This window comes from Acinonyx jubatus, chromosome E4 (assembly GCF_027475565.1).
Source record: "Acinonyx jubatus isolate Ajub_Pintada_27869175 chromosome E4, VMU_Ajub_asm_v1.0, whole genome shotgun sequence".
Taxonomy (NCBI): domain Eukaryota; kingdom Metazoa; phylum Chordata; class Mammalia; order Carnivora; family Felidae; genus Acinonyx; species Acinonyx jubatus.
In genome coordinates, this window is record NC_069395.1 from 47,622,049 (window position 1) to 47,642,506 (window position 20,458).

The window sequence follows — 20,458 nt, forward strand, 5'->3', positions numbered from 1 at the left end:
CCACCTAAGTGTCACCTGAGCAACATACAGGATATCAGCAAAGAAAGCAAGTAGGAGATGACTGGAAGTGTCTTTTTTGAACTGGGAGCTGAGCTGAAACCTCAAACATAACATAACACAACACAACACAACACAACACAACACAACACAACACAACACAACATAACATAACATAAAATAAAATAAAATAAAATAAAATAAAATAAAAAAAGGAAAAGTGCCAGAAGGAGACGATGTGATGAAATGGAGAGAGATAGGAAAGTATGAGCCAAAACAGCAGAAGTGAACCACACAGGCTGCTTTTAAGAACAAAATATTATTAAGGACCTATGTTCCCTGGAAGAAAGAATAAAAAGCTTTATAGAATTATTTTTTCATATGAAGGTTACCTCCTAGTATTTTATTTTAGTTCTTTTGCCTGTTCCATTTCAATTATATGTCCATCCTCATATTTTGAAATTTTTCAATAGAATGCTTCCCCAACAAACAAAAAACAGAACCCCAAAAAAGTGGCAAACAAAAAAGGTGCGTTCTCATTTAATCTCTAGAGTTGGACTGATTAATAAAGATTTTTTTTTCCAGCTCGTCTGAAAATGTTGTCCCATGCAGTTCCAGGCACTAGAGATACAATGAACAAAACCAAGTCCCTGTCTTCATGGAACTTAAAATTCCAATGAGGGTAGACAGGACATAACAGAATGCAGGCCAGGTGTTTGGGAAAGAAATAATGCAAAGGTACTGGGGACGGTGGGGGGGTGGGGGGAGGCAGGGGAAGGTGTTTTTCACAGAGGTCAAGGAAATTTCGCCTCGAAGATAGTAGCACACTGGAGAAGATGTGAAGGAGGTAAGAGGACAAGTTAGTGAGTATCTGTGGGAAAAGTATCAGGAAGAAAAAAGGATCATTGCAAAAAACCCTGAGGTGGGAACACCCTGAGCTAATGTGAGAAATATTAAGGAAGCAGGATGTCACAGCTGAAGAGGAGTGATAAGAGCTGAGGTCAGAAAGAAGGAGGGGTGGGGCTGGCTCAGATGGTTGAGCACGTGACTCTTGATCTCAGGGTCGTGAGTTCAAGCCCAACGGAGGACGCAGAGCCTACCTGAAACAAGAAAAGGAGGAGAGGGAGGCAGGACGAGGGGCTACCCAGCATAAGGTCTTAACACTCTGCTCCCTATTCAAATCAGACCACTGACATTTTGTTCAGCATTAAAAAAAGAAACCTGCGGGGCGCCTGGGAGGCTCAGTCGGTTACAGTTCCGTGCTGGATTCTTGATTTCAGCTCAGGTTCTCAGGGTTCTCGTGGTTCGTGGGAATGAGCCCCAGGCCGGGCTCTGCAAGGACTTTCCTTACAGAGTCAAACCTGCAGCAGGGTATGCAGACGCCTGCTACAATGTGGCTGTCCACTGAGTCCGCAGGTCATCCTTGCGCAGGGGCCATGCTGATGTCCGCATCGTGCCAATTTTAGTATATGTGCTGCCAAAGCGAGCACACGGGCTGTCCATTTAAATTCTGGATGCTGTGCGGCCCTTGCTAGAACAGCTCCTTTGTTTAAGTAGGCTCTACACCCAATGCGGGGCTTGAACTCACAACCGTTGAGATCGAGAGGTGCATGCTCAAACAAAATAAATAAACTTCGAAAAAAATAAATAAATAAACTTAAAAAGTCAGGCGGGGGGCACCTGGGTGCCTCAGTGAGTTAAGCATCCAACTCTTGGTTTCAGCTCAGGTCATGATCTCACAGTTCATGGATGAGTTCGAGCCTCACTAGTGAAGAGCCTGCTTGGGATTCTCTCTCCCTCTCTCCCTCAAATATAAATAAATAAACTTTAAAAAAAAATTAAAGAAAAAAAAAATCCTGGAATCTTGAAATGTGGCAAAGGGAGTCAAGCTGTTCCTTTTAGCTAGGATTCCTCATATTCTGGGACCAGTCCCCTTCCCAATTAAGTATTGGCTTAAGTAGACCGGAAGCAAGAAAAAAAAAATCATGTTACATAAATGTCAGTAAGAATCGTTAAAATCAGGTCCTAACCCACCCAACTCAAGGTGAATAGGGTACAGAGCCAGCTTCTTTTGTCACAAGCTCTTGGCGTTACACACTACACCCCCCCAGACAAGCCTTTGCCTTACACTCCAAAGAACTTGCAGCCTCTGGTCCTGTAGTGAGCAAAGTACAATCTCCCAACCCTCACCCTCTTCATCAACTGTACCCTCTTCTTTTCCCCTTCCTTCTATCCCTTTTTTCTCCATACTCCAAAACTCCTACCTTTTCTTCTTTTCCAGTCGCTCCACAAATAAGAGCGTCCCCTTGCTCTCCCAACCCGCTATCCAATCCCCAGAACCAAACCCAGTTGGAGGACAAAGAGCACCTTACTCAGCACCTAGGGTGATAAACAAGACAGACACATCCCTGCTCTCGCTGAGCTCACTGTCCAAAGAGGAACGACATAAATTATTAATGGTGCAGGGAATACCACAAAGTGGCATTGAGAGTGACGAGAAACAGAGAAGAGACAAGGTAAAAGAATTAAATCAGTCATCCCAATAGCGTGAGGGCCAGTAGAAGGTGGTGACAGACGTCAAGCCTCCTTGTAACTTGCTTTCACAATCCCCTCCCCCCCACATATGACCTCAACCGCTCATACCCTGGATAGGACAGAACACTTCTTGGGGATGCTGAGCTAAAAAAGGTACCTTTTTTTTTTTTTTTTTAATGTTTATTTATTTTTGAGAGACAGTGAGCACGCGAGCAGGGGAGGGCAGAGAGAGAGGAAGACACAGAATCCGAAACAGGCTCCAGGCTCTGAGCTGTCAGCACAAAGCCCAGTGCGGGGCTCGAACACGTGAGCCGTGAGATCATGATCTGAGCCGAAGTCGGGTACTTAACCGACTAAGCCACCCAGGTGCCCCCAAAAGGTACTATTTTAATATGATTAACTTATGTCTCCTTTTCCTGAGGTAGAATTTATATGCAGGTAGGAAAAAGATATCTTTAGTGTTGAGTAATAAAATAGAAAAATACAAGCTTTCAGCTAGGCAGACCTGGGTTCAAATTCTACCTCCACCATTTGAGTGTGGCCTCAGGCAAGCTATTTCACTTTTACCAGTTACTCATGTGCAAAACTCAGACAAAAAACATCTAACTTGCTAAACTGTGGTGTGAAAAAAAAAAAAAAAAAGTCCCGAAACAAAAGCCCCTGCAAAAAATGCCCAGCACAGGATCTGACATAGTTATCACCCTACAGACAGACATCTCCTGCTCCAACCCAGTCAGAGCTAACCAGGGAAGGAAAAACAAACAAACAAAACCAATGTAAAATAAAAATCGTGCTGTAATGATTTATCATTTTTTATTTAAATTCCAATTAGCTCACATACAGGGTAATATTTGTTTTAGGTATACAATATAGTGTTTCAGCGTTACCCGGTGCTCGGCACATCAAGCGCCCTCCTTAATTCCCCGTGGCCTATTTACACCGACCCCACCCCCCCTCCCCTCTGGTAACCATCAGTTTGTTCCCTAAGGTTGAGTCCATTTCTTGGTTGGCCTCTCCCTCTCTCTTTCTCCCCCTTGGCTCATTTGTTTTGCTTCTAAAATTCCACATGAGTGCAATGTCTCTCTGACTTATTTCACTTGGCATCATACCCTCTAGTCGTATCCACGTCATTGCACTGTAACTATTAAAAGGTTCAAATCTACCACATTCCTATACACAGCACCGTATCCACAAGATGCCTAATATTCATTACTTAATGCCCAGATTTGTCCTTTTTCTGAGGAATCAAAGTTAACAGAAGCTGGGGCCACCCAGACACAAGGAAGAACTCTGTTGTGGACACAGAGTTTCCTCAGCCTCCTCATTTCATGGATCCAAATACTGATGAAAATAGTGACTGCTTGTTACTGTCACTCCCCTTATAAGAGCAAATATAGAAAAATACAGTACAAACAGTGCTCCACTTCTGCCTTTGGAGTTCTTCCAGAACATGAGACTGTCACTAATTACAGAACTTCACAATGTGATCACTAGAAATCTGAATAGCTGGTATCAGCAACCTGAAAGGGAGGTTGGGGTGTTACAGTCTTCCTAACTTGCTTATGTTCTCAATTTCATCTCTATTAATATTAATTCACCCAGCCCATGGCCCATGATTGTCCCAGCACGATGACAGTCAGACGGAAGGACGACCAAAGGAAGGAGGCAGGCAGTTAATGAGAAACTAGAAAAGCAGCGTGCTTAATCTATTTAAACAGAATCACTGTATTTTAAGAGCCCCAAGAAACTTCATTTTTTAAAAACGATTTTTGAGTGTAGTTCACACACAATGTTACATTAGTTTCAGATGTACAACACAGTGACTCGACAACTCTATACGTGATGCTGTGCCCACAAAGGCAGCTACTATCTGTCACCATACAACACTTTTACAATATACCATTGACTATATTCCCTAACCTGTGCCTTTAATTCCCATGACTTCCTCATTCCATTAACTGAAGCCCGTATCTCCCACTCCCTTTCATCCATTTTGCCCATCCCCCCACCAGACCCCCTCTGAAAGAAACCTCATTTTTAAAAATAAACAGCTGAACTGGACAACCTCTAAGATTCTAAGAATGGGGAACAACCATCATGAAGCAAAGATTCTATGGTCCATTTAGTGAAGGCGCGCATGAGCGATCAGAGATGAGGCTGAAGAAGCAAAGGGGCCAGACTGTGACAGACCTTCAGGCCATTACAAGAATTGTTCGTTTTATCATAAAGGCAACAGGAAACCAATGATGTTTTGTTGTGGTTTTTTTTAATGTCTATATATTTTGAGAGTGCATGTGGCGGGGGGGGGGGGGGGGGGGCGGGGGAGGGGCAGAGAGAGAAGGGGAGAGAGAAGCCCAAGCAGGATCTGGGCTCAGCACCGAGCTGGACGGGCAGGGCTCAATCTCACAACCGTGAGATCATGACCCGAGCAGAAATCAAGCCTTGGGCGCTTAACCAGGGGACCCACAATGAGGTTTTAAACACGTTTTATAAGCATGTTCCGATTTGCATTTCAGAGAGATAATTCTTCTAAAAAGCCTTCCAAGTACAGGTTACCCTGAACTGAGTTTTAAAATGAGACAAGAGCAGGGTCATTTATGGATAGATAAAATCACCCCTTCAAAGGCACAGAGGCATGGAAAAAATAAAAAAGTAAGCAGAGAAAGAAATACAAAGTACAAATACATACTGAGGACAGTGTGTAAAAAATTACACCCTGACTCCAAGGTCATATTGCTAGTCCGTGAACTTATGTCTCTGACTCGATGCCCGGCTTTGCACAGAGAACTTTTAACCTCACAGTGGCATGGAACCAGAAACCTGACCTTTCTGAACAAAACAGATAAGACAATAGAATAGGTAATATAATGTTTGGGTCTTAAACTAAATTAACTCCTCAAGAGAGGTTTCTCCTACCAGTTCACACTAAAGCTACTGTACCTTATTCGTTTCCTTCATAGCACTTAATATCATCTAACATTATATACATTTCTATTTTTTGGTGTCTTAATGTCTGCCTCCCCCGCCTGACTTTAAACAGTATGTCTTCTTGTTAACCACTGTACATCTAGCTCTCAGCAAAGCAACTGGCAAGACTGTTTACGTGTTAAGTGTATTTCCAAACAGCTTTGGAAACCAACCCCTAGCACTGAAACTCCTACTCATACCACTGCTGACTACTCAATGTCTATTACAAAGCAGAAAGTACTTGTCTAGAAGATTTCCCTCACCCTGATTTCTTACTAAAAGCTATGAAGGAAAAGGGACTAAAAATCACTACTGTTGCTATTGTTAGTAATGGCTGTGACTTAATGTCTGTGATACTGTGTTAGGGGCCTTTATATATTAGTCTTAAAACCATCTTCGTAAAATCGGCAACATAATTCCTACTTTACACAGGAGAGATCTAAGCTCGAACAAATCAAGTAATGTGACTTGCCCAAGGTCACAGACCTTGTAAACTAGAGAACCAGGATTAGAACCCCCAGTCTAGATGACCTTAGACATCATATGACATTATATCACTTTCTACCATACTGGAGCTAAAATATTTTCTTTATGATTAGCACCATAAACCAAAAAAGCAAAAACCTAAAAAAAAAGGGAACAATGTACATGTAGCCTGAAAATAGTAGGTAATCTAATAAATTAGTCCTATCACAAAATTTCATGAAATTTGCATTTCATTTCAACACACTAACATAAAAGAGGTTTACAGTCATAGTGTACTATAATAAATTCCTCCTCCATATTTAAAAAGAAACACTTGTTTGCAAGTTAAGTCTGGAGTGTAACTACTGCATAATCCTTAAAACAAGAAGCCAAAGGTTCAAGATAACCCAGTGGCTAATGAAATTAGAGCTCTAAATTATAATCCCTTTTATTTAAAATAAAATTTATCCTGAGCTGTCTCCCAACTTAAGTCAGACCATGATATTCCTGATATCTTATTTTTATCAATCTAAACTGAGGTGAAACACATTTATTTATCTTCATCTGCTTAAGCAGCTCCCTCATCTTATCCAAATGATGTATTTTGCTATTTCTCATCATCTTTACCAACTTCCTAAGCCATTGTTAAATGCTAGAAAACCAGAAAGTGTCATAGTTAACCAATGATACATTCATACAAATGACTATCATGAAATCATTTTATATCACATTGTCAAAGAACATTTTAACACACAAAAAAACCCACAAAATGTTTAAAAATATATAACTGAACATATAAATTGTTGCTTATTTTGCCGTTGTATCTATGATGTACATGCCTACATGTGTCTACACTGTCTGCATGGATCTGTGTGTATGATGGAAGAAAGAAAACAAAATATTGGGGGGTAGAGCAGAACCAGAATGTTCGGTGATATGCAGAACATTACCATCTGACTAGTTTTGATGCTCTGGATTCTCACTAATGTAAAATAAGGAGTAACTACCACCTATAAGATTTTCAATAAAGCTCTAAAATTATGTAACTTCTTACCACAAATAGCAACTTACACTGACACCACTTTATAGCTTTCAAAGAGCATTTTTAAAGTATCTGATTCAGTTGTTGTTCCTCTGTTAACCTATTCTATACAGAGCGTTCTGAGCCAGCATGAGGACAGAAAACATGACTTCTTCAGAATCCGAGCACCTAACATATTGCCTGACAAAAGAACCGACTAGTTGGTAATTCAAGGAGCTAGATTACTGAACATTCCCTGAGAGGGCAATATAACAGGCACCTATCTGCATTTTATAACTGACGAAATCCTAAGAACAATAAACTGATTTTCCCAAGGTTCATCAAAGGAGACTAGAGACTGACTCATCTACACATTTAGGCAAAATGAGAAAGGGAAATATCAGAAGGCTACAGTCACACAGCCAAAAGATTTGACCAGAAGGTCAAGGGAAGGAAAGAAGAATGGACAGTTGTAATAGAGGCTGTTAGGTGTCAACCTACTTTTCTTCCTAACTCGATCCTGCTCCATGAAACTTAGATGAAACGGCTGGAATCATCTGGACAACAAAAAAGAGGATCACAGCCTACAATGGTACAGCACAGAGGTAGAAGGGACCAGGGTCCTGGAGGGACACAGAGTCACCATAACCGTCCTAGACTTCCCACCTCTAGATCATTTACATGAGAGGGCAATACACATCTATCTTGTTTAAGCCACAATTATTTGTGTTTCTCTTGTGTTTATCTTGTGTGAGCACAACCTAACCTCAAAGTATACAATAATCAAAGAATTTCTAGGCCGAAAAGACTCAGACTTACTTACGTCTCCAGCAGTCTTGCCAATATATCAAATAGACTGGCACTCTCCAAAAACTTTTTTGGACGAGGTTACTTGGATGAGCAATAAACCATGAAAGGAAGTCCTCATTTGCAGACATGCCATCCCAGCCCTACTCATGACAGTTTGCTCATTTATAATAGTTAGGCAATAGCATAAGGTATTGATGTGTAAAATAGTATTGGAAATGCTACAACAGAAGGAAATGAAATATGTTGCAATATGTGTTTTTAAGAAATAGAAACAGGAAGTAATTTTTCATCCCCTCACATGAGACCTAGCATTCCCTCTACAAAGCTGTCTACATTAATAAAAGCTCCACGATAATCAACGGCATCAAGGCACTCCCTTTTTAACTCTTCTCATCCTCTTTTCTCTGGAAACTGTCCTCAAGGGTAAAGACAGGAACTGAGTGTCTAGGCCAGGGCTGTACCATATGGCCCTGCCCTTCTGGCCAAAATCCCAATTCTCTCTCTCAAAGATCTACAACTCTGAGCTTAAAAAGAGGGACAAAAACCTTAACTGAAAAATTCAGAAATATCTGAACTCTTGCTACTAAAGCCCTTTTCCATTTTCAAAAGCTGAAGTGTTCAACTTCTAGGATTCCCAGAGATACATTAATATCTTTCAAATGTATTTTCTTTTCCTTAAATAAGCCAAAGTAGGTTTCTTTTACTTGCAACCAAAGAAATAATTTGATAGTTTCACTAACACAATGTTAAAACGAAGCTAATTTATGAACATAAGTTGGTTAGGACTTCATCACTTGAATTTCTCTTGGACTAGTCCAAGCGCTTTTAAGTCTGATTACAACACAATTCTGAGCATTTCAAAAGGTCACGACTCGGGGTTACACAATGTTGTATGATCCCACCAGCACCGGATTTTTTTTTTTTTTTTGTAATTAAGTACTTAAAACTTTCTGATGACAGCACTTGGACCTAGATGTGACCTTAAGAGATTCAATCAGTTCAACCACTAGTTTCATCATCTCTTGTTCCTCTTCCCTTCAGACTGAAGAGCTTGCTCAGTACTTGACAACCCTTTGCACACCTTTCTTTAACATGAGCTCTTCCATCTTTCGGAGAGCTCTTTGTCGGTCATATTTAGCAAATGAGCATACAGTACACCCAGTTAAATGTGAACTTGACACAAAGGACTTTTTTGGCCTAATTATGTCTCAAATATTGCATGATGACTAAAAAACTATTTGTTGTTTATCTGGAATAAACAAACAACAAATAAATGTAAGCCTACTGTACTTTATCTGACAACTCCAGTTCTGTGGAGCGGAAAGAGTCGCCCCATAAAATCTACAGACTACCCATTCCCTTCACACCACAAAAACAGTGAATTAGGAACAAAAGTTTAAGTGAGCGACACAATGACACAGACTATTGGAGCTGAAGGGGGCCCTGGAGGTAGCTAGCCCCATGTCCTCACCTTAAAGATTAGGGGAAGATGGTCCAATGTAGTTGAGTGACCAAATGGGTTAGAGCAGGACTCCAAATTACAAATAACTACAAAGATTCTTGATTTTCGTTTGTTTTAAAAATTATTTCTAAAAGCCCATAAGAGAAAAGAAGTCAATTTTACGGCTCCAAACAATATTCACATATCTGTCACCTCAATGGTCATTTCACATTAGTAAATATGAAGTCACAAAACAAAACAACAAAATATAAGCAGTTAAGAAATCGCGCTTGTAAGTGGGGTAATTTAATGAAATTATGTACGTAAAACGTAAAACACCTAGTACAAGCTGTGGCCCATAACAAGACATCTAAATGTAGTTCCCTTCTCCTCCCTGCCTATTTACTCAGTAATACTAAAGTATCACAATAGCTTCCTATCTTTTGTCTCCAAACTCTATACATCATCTTCAACTTCAGATCAGCACTGCATTCCTAATACATCTCCCTCAAAAGCATTCCAATTAATAAACAATGCAAGATGTTCTATCTCTTTAGATATCAAATTGCCAATAAAAACATTCCTAAGTCAAATCACCAAAAGTTCACCAAAAGAATTTTAGTGATTTCATTTAGAAAGCACTGTGTAATAAAGGCAGAGTATAGACTCAGGGTACACACTAGGTGTAAAGTATAAAGTATAAAGGAGGGAGGACATCGTTTCAAGCTGGTACTTAGAAAACTGTGGAAGCGGCAACAGGAACTACAACTTCAAGGACAGACAGTATTCTGACTGGTGAAACAGGAAGTTAAAGAAAGTTTCAAGTGGAAGGAGCTTTCCAAACAGGGCATGAAGGCAGAGAAGCAAATGCTTTACAATCTAGCTCTACAATTTTGCAACTGTATTGTTCTTTCTATCGTGCCCCAACAGGGGCGCAGATGCTGATCAAGTGTCATTTCTGATAGACGGTGTGAGCCTCTTACCTCCACACTTGTGCTCGACCTACGTCCTCCCCAACAACAGGGAGCGAATCTTGCTCCACTATGTCACCCGCACTGGTACAACACAGAGTAATAAATACTAGATTAACCAATATCCACCTTCCCTTTCCCCTCAGTTTCTTTTCCATTCTTTCATTCATTTCTTTCTCTCCTTCAGATCCTCCTAACTGACCAAACTAAAAACGTAATACTTTTATTCACTGATTAATATGTAAAGCGGATAAGTAGGATATTCTCTTCATAACAAAGCTTGCAACTTAAATCCTTGAAACCTCCCCCCTCTGCCCACCATGTGGCTTTCCCCTGACCTCTGCTTCCCACTCCATACTCCCTCCCTTTCCTCTTTGGATTTGAGATTCTGCATTCAAAAAGAATTCCTCTCCCATTTCAGATTTTTTTTTTAAATAAACAGTAACAACAGCCGGTTCACTTATTTGAAAATTTCCCTCACAAACAGAACAGATAAGGGCTTTGTGTTCTTGCTGGGCGGTGGAGAAGGAACAAGAGGAACAGAGGGGAATTAGAAAAGTAACAGAACATAAACCCAGGTGTGTCCAGCCAGTCTAGAGGAATAAGGGTCAGAAATACTCTAGCCTGCCACAAAAACAAATTTTCTTTTATCACTATATTTGCAAGAATAAGCCCTTAAAAACAGGACATGCACCCTTAAAGATTTTTCTTTTGGTAGCCAAAATTATAAATTATCCCTTAGATAAGTGAAGGTTACCTAATAATCAACTCTTTAAACAGTCACTCACAATGGAACAAATTATTAAATGGAAAAGACATGCACCAGAAATGATCTTGATCACTGCAGTCGTGAAGGCTTATACAGGTAACCCAATAAAATCAGAAAAAATAAATAAAAACTTAACACACTGTTACTGTTACCTCGAAGTCTAGACTCACTGTTTCAAGCATAGTAAATACACCACTGAATACTACTTTATAAAAGTACAATGAGTCAGGGGCGCCTGGGTGGCTGAGTCAGTTAAGTGCCCAACTTAGGCTCAGGTCATGATCTCACAGATCGTGAATTTGAGCCCTGTGTTGGGCTGTGCCAACAGCTGAGAGCCTAAACCCTGCTTTGGATTCTCCCTCTCTCTCTCTGCACCCCCACTCGCTCGTTCGGTCTCTCAAAAAATGAGTAAACAAACAAAAAATACAGTGAGTCATTACACTGTAGAAATCACAAATACACTGAATGGATGAGTGGGGGTAGAGAGAGGTCTGTTAATGTTAAGCAAATAGGTACTTGTACTCAAACTTCCAGTGCCAGCATCATCCCTGGACTGAAAAAGTGCTGTACTTCCAAAAGATTAGACAAAAGGAAAAGCTTTCTGTCCCGGACTAGAGAACAACTGGAAAACAAGCACTTACAATTACAAGACACTAATACCAAAGCGGATGTAAATAATCTTGCACATAGTGTTTCATGAAATATGATTACAAAAATATCTAAATTTAAATTATCGTATATAAAGGCACATACGCACACTAAATTAATAAATAAAAACAGGCCTATTTCATCATTAATGGATGTGTACACACTCAAGGTGACCCAATAAGGTTTGGAAGTGATCTTCTCATTGGAAAAAAGACTGCCTTGGATTTGAAGTCACATTACATTTAGGCACACACAGTATTAGTTCAGAGTAAAAAAAAAAAAATCTTCTTTGTCTTCTAGCATTTCCTGAGGGCACCGCTGAATTCTGAATTGTAGAACAGTCTGCCTCACTTGTGATGGCTCCATGTTGTTTTTGACTTGGTATTTCTTCTTTATCCCTAACAAGGAATCTTACTGGGGACTTATTATTTACTATGAACCACAATAGATCCTTTCATAAAGTACCTGCACAGACATTCACACATTCAACTATGTCGTGGTTCACAAAAATCAAGTTCTGCTGGCAAAAGCCACGAAGTGAGAGTGATGGACAGGATGGAAGAGAAAAAAGCAATCTGGTTTTTAAATGTAGGATGCAAAGTGGCAGACCTTATCTTCCTGTTCCACAGCAGGATAGTGTCAACTGATAAGAAAGGTAAATTAATCCTTAAGCAAGTGAGCATTAAAAACTTTAGGAAACAGAGCTCCCTACCCTAACTCTACACTCTTGTTTCTAAAACATGGAGCTACTTACCTCTGCCTCTGCTGTCAACCGTAGCTTCTTTGCCATCAACTGTTTTATGTCAATCCTACCTAAAGAAAGAAAAAAAGGTAACTTTTAAGTTGATGGATACAGCTAACCAGCACAATTTCTTTTCTTTTTTTTAAAGTTTATTTATTCATTTTGGGGAGGGGAGGCAAGGAGAGGGAGAACCCCAAGCAGACTGCATACTGTCAGTGCAGAGCCCAACACAGGGCTCAAACTCTCGAACCATGAAATCATGACCTGGGCCAAAGTGAGACTCTTAACTGACTGAGTCTTCCAGGCGCCCTTAACCAGCACTATTTAAATCATGAAGTTGAAAATCAAGCAGAAGAGGATGACTATGTCAATTACGGTAAAACCACAAAACATGACAACTCTTAAAAAATGAAGCATGGGCACTATCAGCAGAAGGAAATTTATACATAATTTATACATAAGAAGACAGGTGCCTGGGTGGCTTAGTCAGTTGAGCATCCAACTCTTGATTTCAGCTCGGGTCATGATCCCAGGGTCATGGGATCGAGCCCTGCATCAGGATCTGCACTGACAGTGGAGCCTGCTTAAGAGTCTCCCTCTCTCCCTCTCTCTCTCTGGACCTGGGTGACTTAGTCAGTTAAGTGTCCAACTTCAGCTGAGGTCATGATCTTGCAGTTTGAGTTCTAGCCCCGCATCAGGCTGTGTGCTGACAGCTCAGAGCCTGGAGCCTGCTTCAGATTCTGTGTCTCCCTCTCTCTCTCTGCCCCTCCCCCACTCATGCTCTGTCTCTTTCTCTCTCTCTCTCTCTCTCTCAAAAATAAACATTAAGGGGCACCTGGGTGGCTCAGTCGGTTAAGTGTCCGACTTCGACTCAGGTCACGATCTCGCGGTCCGTGAGTTCGAGCCCCAAATCGGGCTCTGGGCCGATGGCCCGGAGCCTGGAGCCTGCTTCCGATTCTGTGTCTCCCTCTCTCTCTACCCCTCCCCCGTTCATGCTCTGTCTCTCTCTGTCTCAAAAATAAACAAACGTTTAAAAAAATTTTTTTTAAGTAAAAAAAAATAAACATTAAAAAAAATTTTTTTAAAGGTTCTCTCTCTCCCTCTGCCCCTCCCTTGTGTTTCTCAAAAAAAAAAAAAAAGGTTAAAGGAAAAAAAACAACTACTGTATGTACATACAATGTTCACAACATTAATCATATGATGCTATAAGATCCAATACTGACAGTACGAGAAATTAGACTCTGTGAATGGATCTTGCAAGTGTAACTACTAAAATGCACAAGCAACCATAGAAAAATTAGATACATTGGACTTCATCAAAAATTTTTAAAATTTTTTTTGCTGCAAAGGACAACATGAGAAAAGCAGAAAGACAACACACAAAATAAGACAAAAAAAATCTGCAAATCTGATCAGGAACTTGTATGTATAGAGTACTCTAAAGTATATATATTGGGGCACCTGGGTGGCTCAGTCGGTTAAGTGCTGACTCTTTATTTCAGCTTAGGCCATGATCTCATGGGCTCGTGAGATTGAGCCACGTCAGACTGCGCTGACAGTGCAAAGCCTGCTTCGGATTCTCTCTCACTTTCTCTCTCTGCCCTCTCCTACTTGCTCTCTCTCAAAAATAAACATTTAAAAAAAATAAAATATATAACGAACTCTTACAACTCAATAATAAAAAGACAAGTGATCCAATTTAAACATGGGCAAAGTATCTGAACAAACATTGCTCCCTGAAAGATACACAAATAGCCAACATCACATGAAAAGATGCTCCACATCACTGGCCACCAAGGAAATGCAAATCAAAACATGAAGAAATACCACTTCATACCCACCAGGGGGCTATCATCAAAAATAGCAAGTGCTAGCCATTGTATACCATAAGCTTATACAATGTTAATGCGTCAGTTTTATCTCAATAATGCTGGTGGGGAGAAAAGAGCTGTATATGTAGGAAATTCTGAGAACAGTATTACTTAAGGACTGGATGTGACAGCTCTTCTAGGATACAATTAGAGAAGTGTCTATAAACACCTATAACAGGGCGCCTGGGTGGCTCGGTAGGTTAAACGTCCAAACTCTTGGTCTCAGCTCAGGTCACAATCTGATGCCCAGCCAAAAACTGGTATATGAATGTTTACAGAAGCATTATTCATATTAACAGAAAGTGAAACAACTCAAATATCCATTAACTGATTAACGGAATGTGGTCGAGCCACAGAATGGGATATCACCCAGCAATAACAGGAGAAACACTCATACACACTTCAATATGGATGAAACTTGAAAACATGCTGAATGAAAGTCAGTCACAAAAGATTTACACGTTGTAGGACTCCATTACATGAAATCCAGCATAGACAATTCTAGAGACAGAAGGTTTGTGGTTGTCCAGGGGTCAGGGGCAGGAGGGTGAGGAATAGGGAATGCCTGCATAATGCGCACACGGTTGTTTTGGGTTTTTTTTTGGGGGGGGGGGAATAATCTAAAATTCATTTCATTCTAATCTCCTTATTCTGAAAGATTCCTTTCTGTATATTAAGTCGCATTAATGTAGCTCCCTAATGTTTAATTTAACTGAGGTTATTAGTCTATTATTAATCTAACCTGAGCACCTTCATTATTTTCAAGAAAAGTTGATTTTCAAGGTCTTAAAATATTTGTTTTTTATGAGAACCTGTTGTTCTTTATGACTTCCATACCCACCACCGTACATTGTGATTTATGACCGTCATGGACTCAAAGACAGTTCCTTAACTTCACAGTGAATCACAGTACTACTATAATTTAAGCAAGCAGGCGGACTGTCTGCTCTTTTATTCTTTCTATTTTATTTTAAAGTTCATTTATTTGAGAAAGAGACATTGTGAGCAGGGGAGGGGCAGAGAGAGAGGGAGAGAATGAGAACCCCAAGCAGGCTCCGTGCTCCTAGCTACAGAGCCCAACGTGGGGCTCAAACTCACAACCTCATGAGATCGTGACCTGAGACAAAAACCAAGAGTCACTCACTTAACCGCCTGAGCCACCCAGGCACCTGTCTGCCCTTTTAATAAAATAAGGGTAGAGTTCATTTTGAATGAAATTTGCCTCCATTCATGAGTCTGTCTTTACACACAGTATCTTGCATAATAGCTTAGCCAAGTTTTAGCTTTTGATATCTTTATTAAACATATAAGTTTTCTTGGTAAAATTTCTAACTTGTATCCTTCCTATCTACAGAAAGAAAATAAAATTATTTAAATAAAAAAAATTTTTTAAGTTTTTCTTTGGCAAAAGATTCACAGCTTAAAGCAACACTTTTAACATAACTTGAAAAATATCAATGCAGAAGCTAATGTCTACTCTATTGAACTTGGTGCCCATTAACAGTTGCATATACTGCTCATTTTGCTTACTAAAATAATGTTATTGGAACCTCTTGTTAATGTTAGATTTTCCTTTGAATTAGAGTTTTACTGAAATTCACTTAAGTTCAACATAGACTTAGTGATCTTGAAATGGTACCTTTTTCATTTTTGTATTTTTTTCAAAGCATACCTTCAGATATTATAGTATCTTCTTCCAGAAAAGGAATTTTATAATCTGATACTAAATGCTATTTTATCTTTTTAAAATTTTTTTAATGTTTATTAATATTTTTTGAGAGAGACAGAAAGAGACAGAATGAGACAGAGCATGAGTGGGGAGACGCAGAGAAAGAAGGAGACACAGAATCCGAACCAGGCTCCAGGCTCCGAGCTATCAGCACAGAGCCTGACACGGGGCTCGAACTCACAAACCATGAGATCATGACCTGAGCCAAAGTCGGACACTCAACGGACAGAGCCACCCAGGCGCTCCTATTTTATCTTTTTAATTGAAATGTCAAGGTGTCTACTCTACTATAGGAACCAATAATATCAGACATCATCATGTGTAGAGAGATTTTCCACACAAATAAATGGACAGAACAGAACAGAATGTGAGCTGAAACATAGGAAGACCACCACTTCTCTTTGCTGTCTTTGTAAAAACCTATAATGTAACTTTGTATCATTTTAGTAGTATCTTTTAATGAGAATTTACATTTTCTTATCTATTTTCCTTGGCAAAATTTACCTGAGTATTTTTGTTTCAGAATCAACAATTGCTACTGTATATTCTAGTTAAAAGAAGGAGTGAAGGGCATTCTAAGTTATAAGTAATTTCCCAGAAATACTACTGTGCAGGTTAAAAAAGAAAACCACAGGCCAAAAATGGGAGTCACATATGCCAGGCCAAGTCATTAGGTTAGGAACCTAACCTAATTAAAGTTTCTATCACTTCCTGAAATGCAGTTTTCCCAATCAGGAATTCTCTGGTCAGTATCAATGAGGTCATCAGTCACATGGCCTTCTACATCCCACCCCCTCCCAAAGGAAGAGAAGGTAATCCACCCAATAAGACTCCTGCCCTTTCTTTTACTAATCGTCCTGCCCAGTTTCTGCCTATAAAATCTTTCCAGTTTGTACAGCTCCTCTGAGCTCCCCTCTACTTGCCTGATGGGTTGATGTCCGATTCATGAATCAATTAATAAAGCCAATTAGATCCTCAAATTCACCCAGTTGAATTTTTGTTCTTTAACACCAGAATGAATGTTGGGGGCAAATTTGGTCTAATTTTTTTTTCTTTAATGTTTATTTTTGAGAGAGAGTGTGCATGGGGCTGAGAGAGAGAGAGGGAGACACAGAATCTGAAGCAGGCTCCAGACTCCGAGCTGTCAGCACAGAGCCCAAAACAGGGCTCGAACCCACGAACCATGAGACTGTGACCTGAGCCGATGCTTAACTGACTGAGCCACCCAGGCACCCCATATTTGGGCTAATTTAAATTTAATAACTCTCTCTCCCTATTCTAAAAGTAATCTTCATTACAGGAAATTAAAATCCCAAATGCTCTCTCCCAAAAGAGCTCTAACAAAACTACCCTATGTCCTATAGTGTTCAAGTAACTAATATTAGTACTTTGGTAGATACCATTTGTCCTTCTACTTTGGCAAATATACATACTATAAAAGTGGACTCATGCATAGTTTTGGAACTTGCTTTTTTCACTTAATATATTGTGAATATCTTTCCATGTCACTACATATACCTCTGTATCATTTTTATTTGCCTATTATTCTGTTTTTATGGCTGAAACTTACTATATTTAATCCCCCATTGGAAATTTAGATTATTTATACCCTTTTACAATACTTCACTTGGAAAAAAGGCATGGAGAATGAGAAGGTCCAAAATGCACCCCATCAAAGGTCTATAATGGGAGACAAAAAAATAAGTAATAATGGCTGAGAACTTTCCAGAATTGTGGAAGGAGACCAATCCTCAAATGAAATAAGGTCAAAGAATCCCAAGCAGGATAAATAAAAATCTACACTTAGATAGAGACTCCAGAATTGGACCCACAAAAGTATGGCCAACTAATCTTTGACAAAGCAAGAAAGAATATCCAATGGAAAAAAGACAGCCTCTTTAGCAAATGGTGCTGGGAGAACTGGACAGCAACATGCAGAAGAATGAAACTAGACCACTTTCTTACACCATGCACAAAAATAAACTCAAAATGGATAAAAGACCTGAATGTGAGACAGGAAACCATCAAAACCCTAGAGGAGAAAGCAGGAAAACACCTCTCTGACCTCAGCCGCAGCAATTTCTTACTTGACACATCCCCAAAGGCAAGGGAATTAAAAGCAAAAATGAGCTATTGGGATTTCATCAAGATAAAAAGCTTCTGCACTTCAAAGGAAATAATCAACAAAACTAAAAGGCAACCGATGGAATGGGAAAAGATATTTGCAAATGACATATCAGATAAAGTGCCAGTATCCAAAATCTATGAAGAGCTCACCCAACTCCACACCTGAAAAACAAATAATCCAGGGAAGAAATGGGCAGAAGACATGAATAGACACTTCCCCAAAGAAGACATCCAGATGGCCAACAGGCACATGAAAAGATGCTCAACGTCACTCCTCATCAGGGAAATACAAATCAAAACCACACTGAGATATCACCTCACACCAGTCAGAGTGGCTAAAATGAACAAATCAGGAGATTACAGATGCTGGAGAGGATGTGGGGAAACGGGAACCCTCTTGCACTCTTGGTAGGAATGCAAACTGGTGCAGCTGCTGTGGAAAACAGTGTGGAGGTTCCTCAAAAAATTAAAAATAGATCTACCCTATGACCCAACAATAGCACTGCTAGGAATTTACCCAAGGGACACAGGAGTGCTGATGCATAGGGGCACTTGTACCCCAATGTTTATAGCAGCACTCTCAACAATAGCCAAATTATGGAAAGAGCCTAAATGTCCATCAACTGATGAATGGATAAAGAAATTGTGGTTTATACATACAATGGAATACTACATGGCAATGAGAAAGAATGAAATCTGGCCCTTTGTAGCAACGTGGATGGAACTGGAGAGTATTATGCTAAGTGAAATAAGTCAAGCAGAGAAAGATAGATACCATATGTTTTCACTCTTATGTGGATCCTGAGAAAGTTAACAAAAACCATGGGTGAGAGGAAGGGGAAAAAAAAAGTTAGAGAGGGAAGGAGGCAAACCATAAGAGACTCTTAAAAAATGAAAAAAAACTGAGCATTGATGGGGGGTGGGAGGGAAGGGAAAGTGGGTGATGGGCATTGAGGAGGGCACCTGTTGGGATGAGCACTGGGTGTTGTATGGAAACCAACATGACAACAAATTTCATATTAAAAAAATAATAAAATAAAATAAAATAAATTACATGCTCAAAAAAAAAAAAGATATATCCTAGTGAAACTGTAACACACGGGTTTATTTTAAAAAACACCTCTCAAAAGCAGCCAGAAAGCAAGTACCACCTATGAAAGAATTGCAGTTATGCCTGACTTACCAATGCCAACAACAGAAGCCACCAGACAGTGGATCAGTATCTTCAACCTTTGACAGTGGTGGAGTTTGTAACTGGGAAGGAGGCTAGAGATCATGTCATGAAGAGCCTGGGTGTATTTTAACAAGGGCTATGAGGAAACTAAGAATTTTAAGCAGGAAAATAACTGATTTGATATGGGAAAGTCCACTCTGGCAGAATGAAAAGGACCACAGAAGAGAGAAATGCAATAAATTCAGACAAGAAATGAGGTCATAAACCAAAACAAATGGCAATGAGGGTAGGTAGGAGAAGATAAATTTTGAAGATAGTCACAAACTTTAACTAAATAGGCAAGAAATATGACTAAGACAAATATTAATTTGATTTTTCTGTCAATTATAACACCTTTTTTATTTAGTTCTCTACCATCTACGATCGGACCATGGTTTCATAAATAATCTATTTCATAAATAAATGAATACTGAAGCTTCTTCCCTTCAACTAATTCAATTACCATGGGGGAATGGGGAGAGAATCATTGGAAAAGATTAATTCTCACTACCTGTACATCACTTCCAAAAGGCATCTGTTTATCCATAAATAACATAACCACCATTACAAACTGGTTTTGACTAGCTGGGAACTGGAAAATAGGGAGTATTTTTGCTCACAGCTAGACTAGCCTCTGAAAGCCTCCCTCAATGACATTAAAGCTACACAGTGGAAGAAAAATATATTAAAAAGCCAATTCTACTCATGTTCCTTCACCTTAAAATTAACTTCACACATATTCAAAAGATTTACTTTCTTACTACCAAAAAATTAAAAAATTAAATGTCCAAAAAGCCAGAAGAATAATGCCCTTAAAGCTAACATGCAATGATTTCTTAAAAATTTTTTAACATTTTTTATTTATTTTTGAGAGAGACAAAGTACGAATGGCGGACAGGCAGAGAGAGGGAGACACAGAATCCACAAGCAGGCTCCAGGCTCTGAGCTGTCAGCACAGAGTCCAACACGGGGGCTCAAACTCACGAACTATGAGATCGTGACCTGAGCTGAAGTCAGATGTTTAACTGAGCCACCCAGGTGCCCTTCTAACATGCAATGATTTAAAGTACAGACTTCCAACCATATAACTCAACTCAAGGTTTCTAGGTTTCTAAAACACTGATCGTGCAATTTCTGTAAGATCTTCCTAGG

At 39.6% G+C, this 20,458-nt stretch overlaps 1 protein-coding gene and 1 non-coding gene across 6 annotated transcripts in view; both read right to left on the reverse strand.

Annotated features, from left to right (window-relative positions):
• Window positions 1-20,458, reverse strand: part of SOAT1 (sterol O-acyltransferase 1) — an 82,383-nt gene that overhangs the window by 27,310 nt on the left and 34,615 nt on the right. For 3 of the 5 annotated variants that reach the window (XM_015075519.3, XM_027074327.2, XM_015075518.3), the window contains one exon: window positions 12,379-12,437. In XM_015075519.3, the coding sequence (XP_014931005.1) occupies window positions 12,379-12,437 (59 nt within the window). The other 2 variants (XM_053208759.1, XM_053208758.1) reach the window with 2 other exon arrangements.
• LOC113604022 (U6 spliceosomal RNA) lies at window positions 1,385-1,487 on the reverse strand. The gene has a single exon (XR_003425836.1). It is a non-coding gene; the product is annotated as a U6 spliceosomal RNA (small nuclear RNA).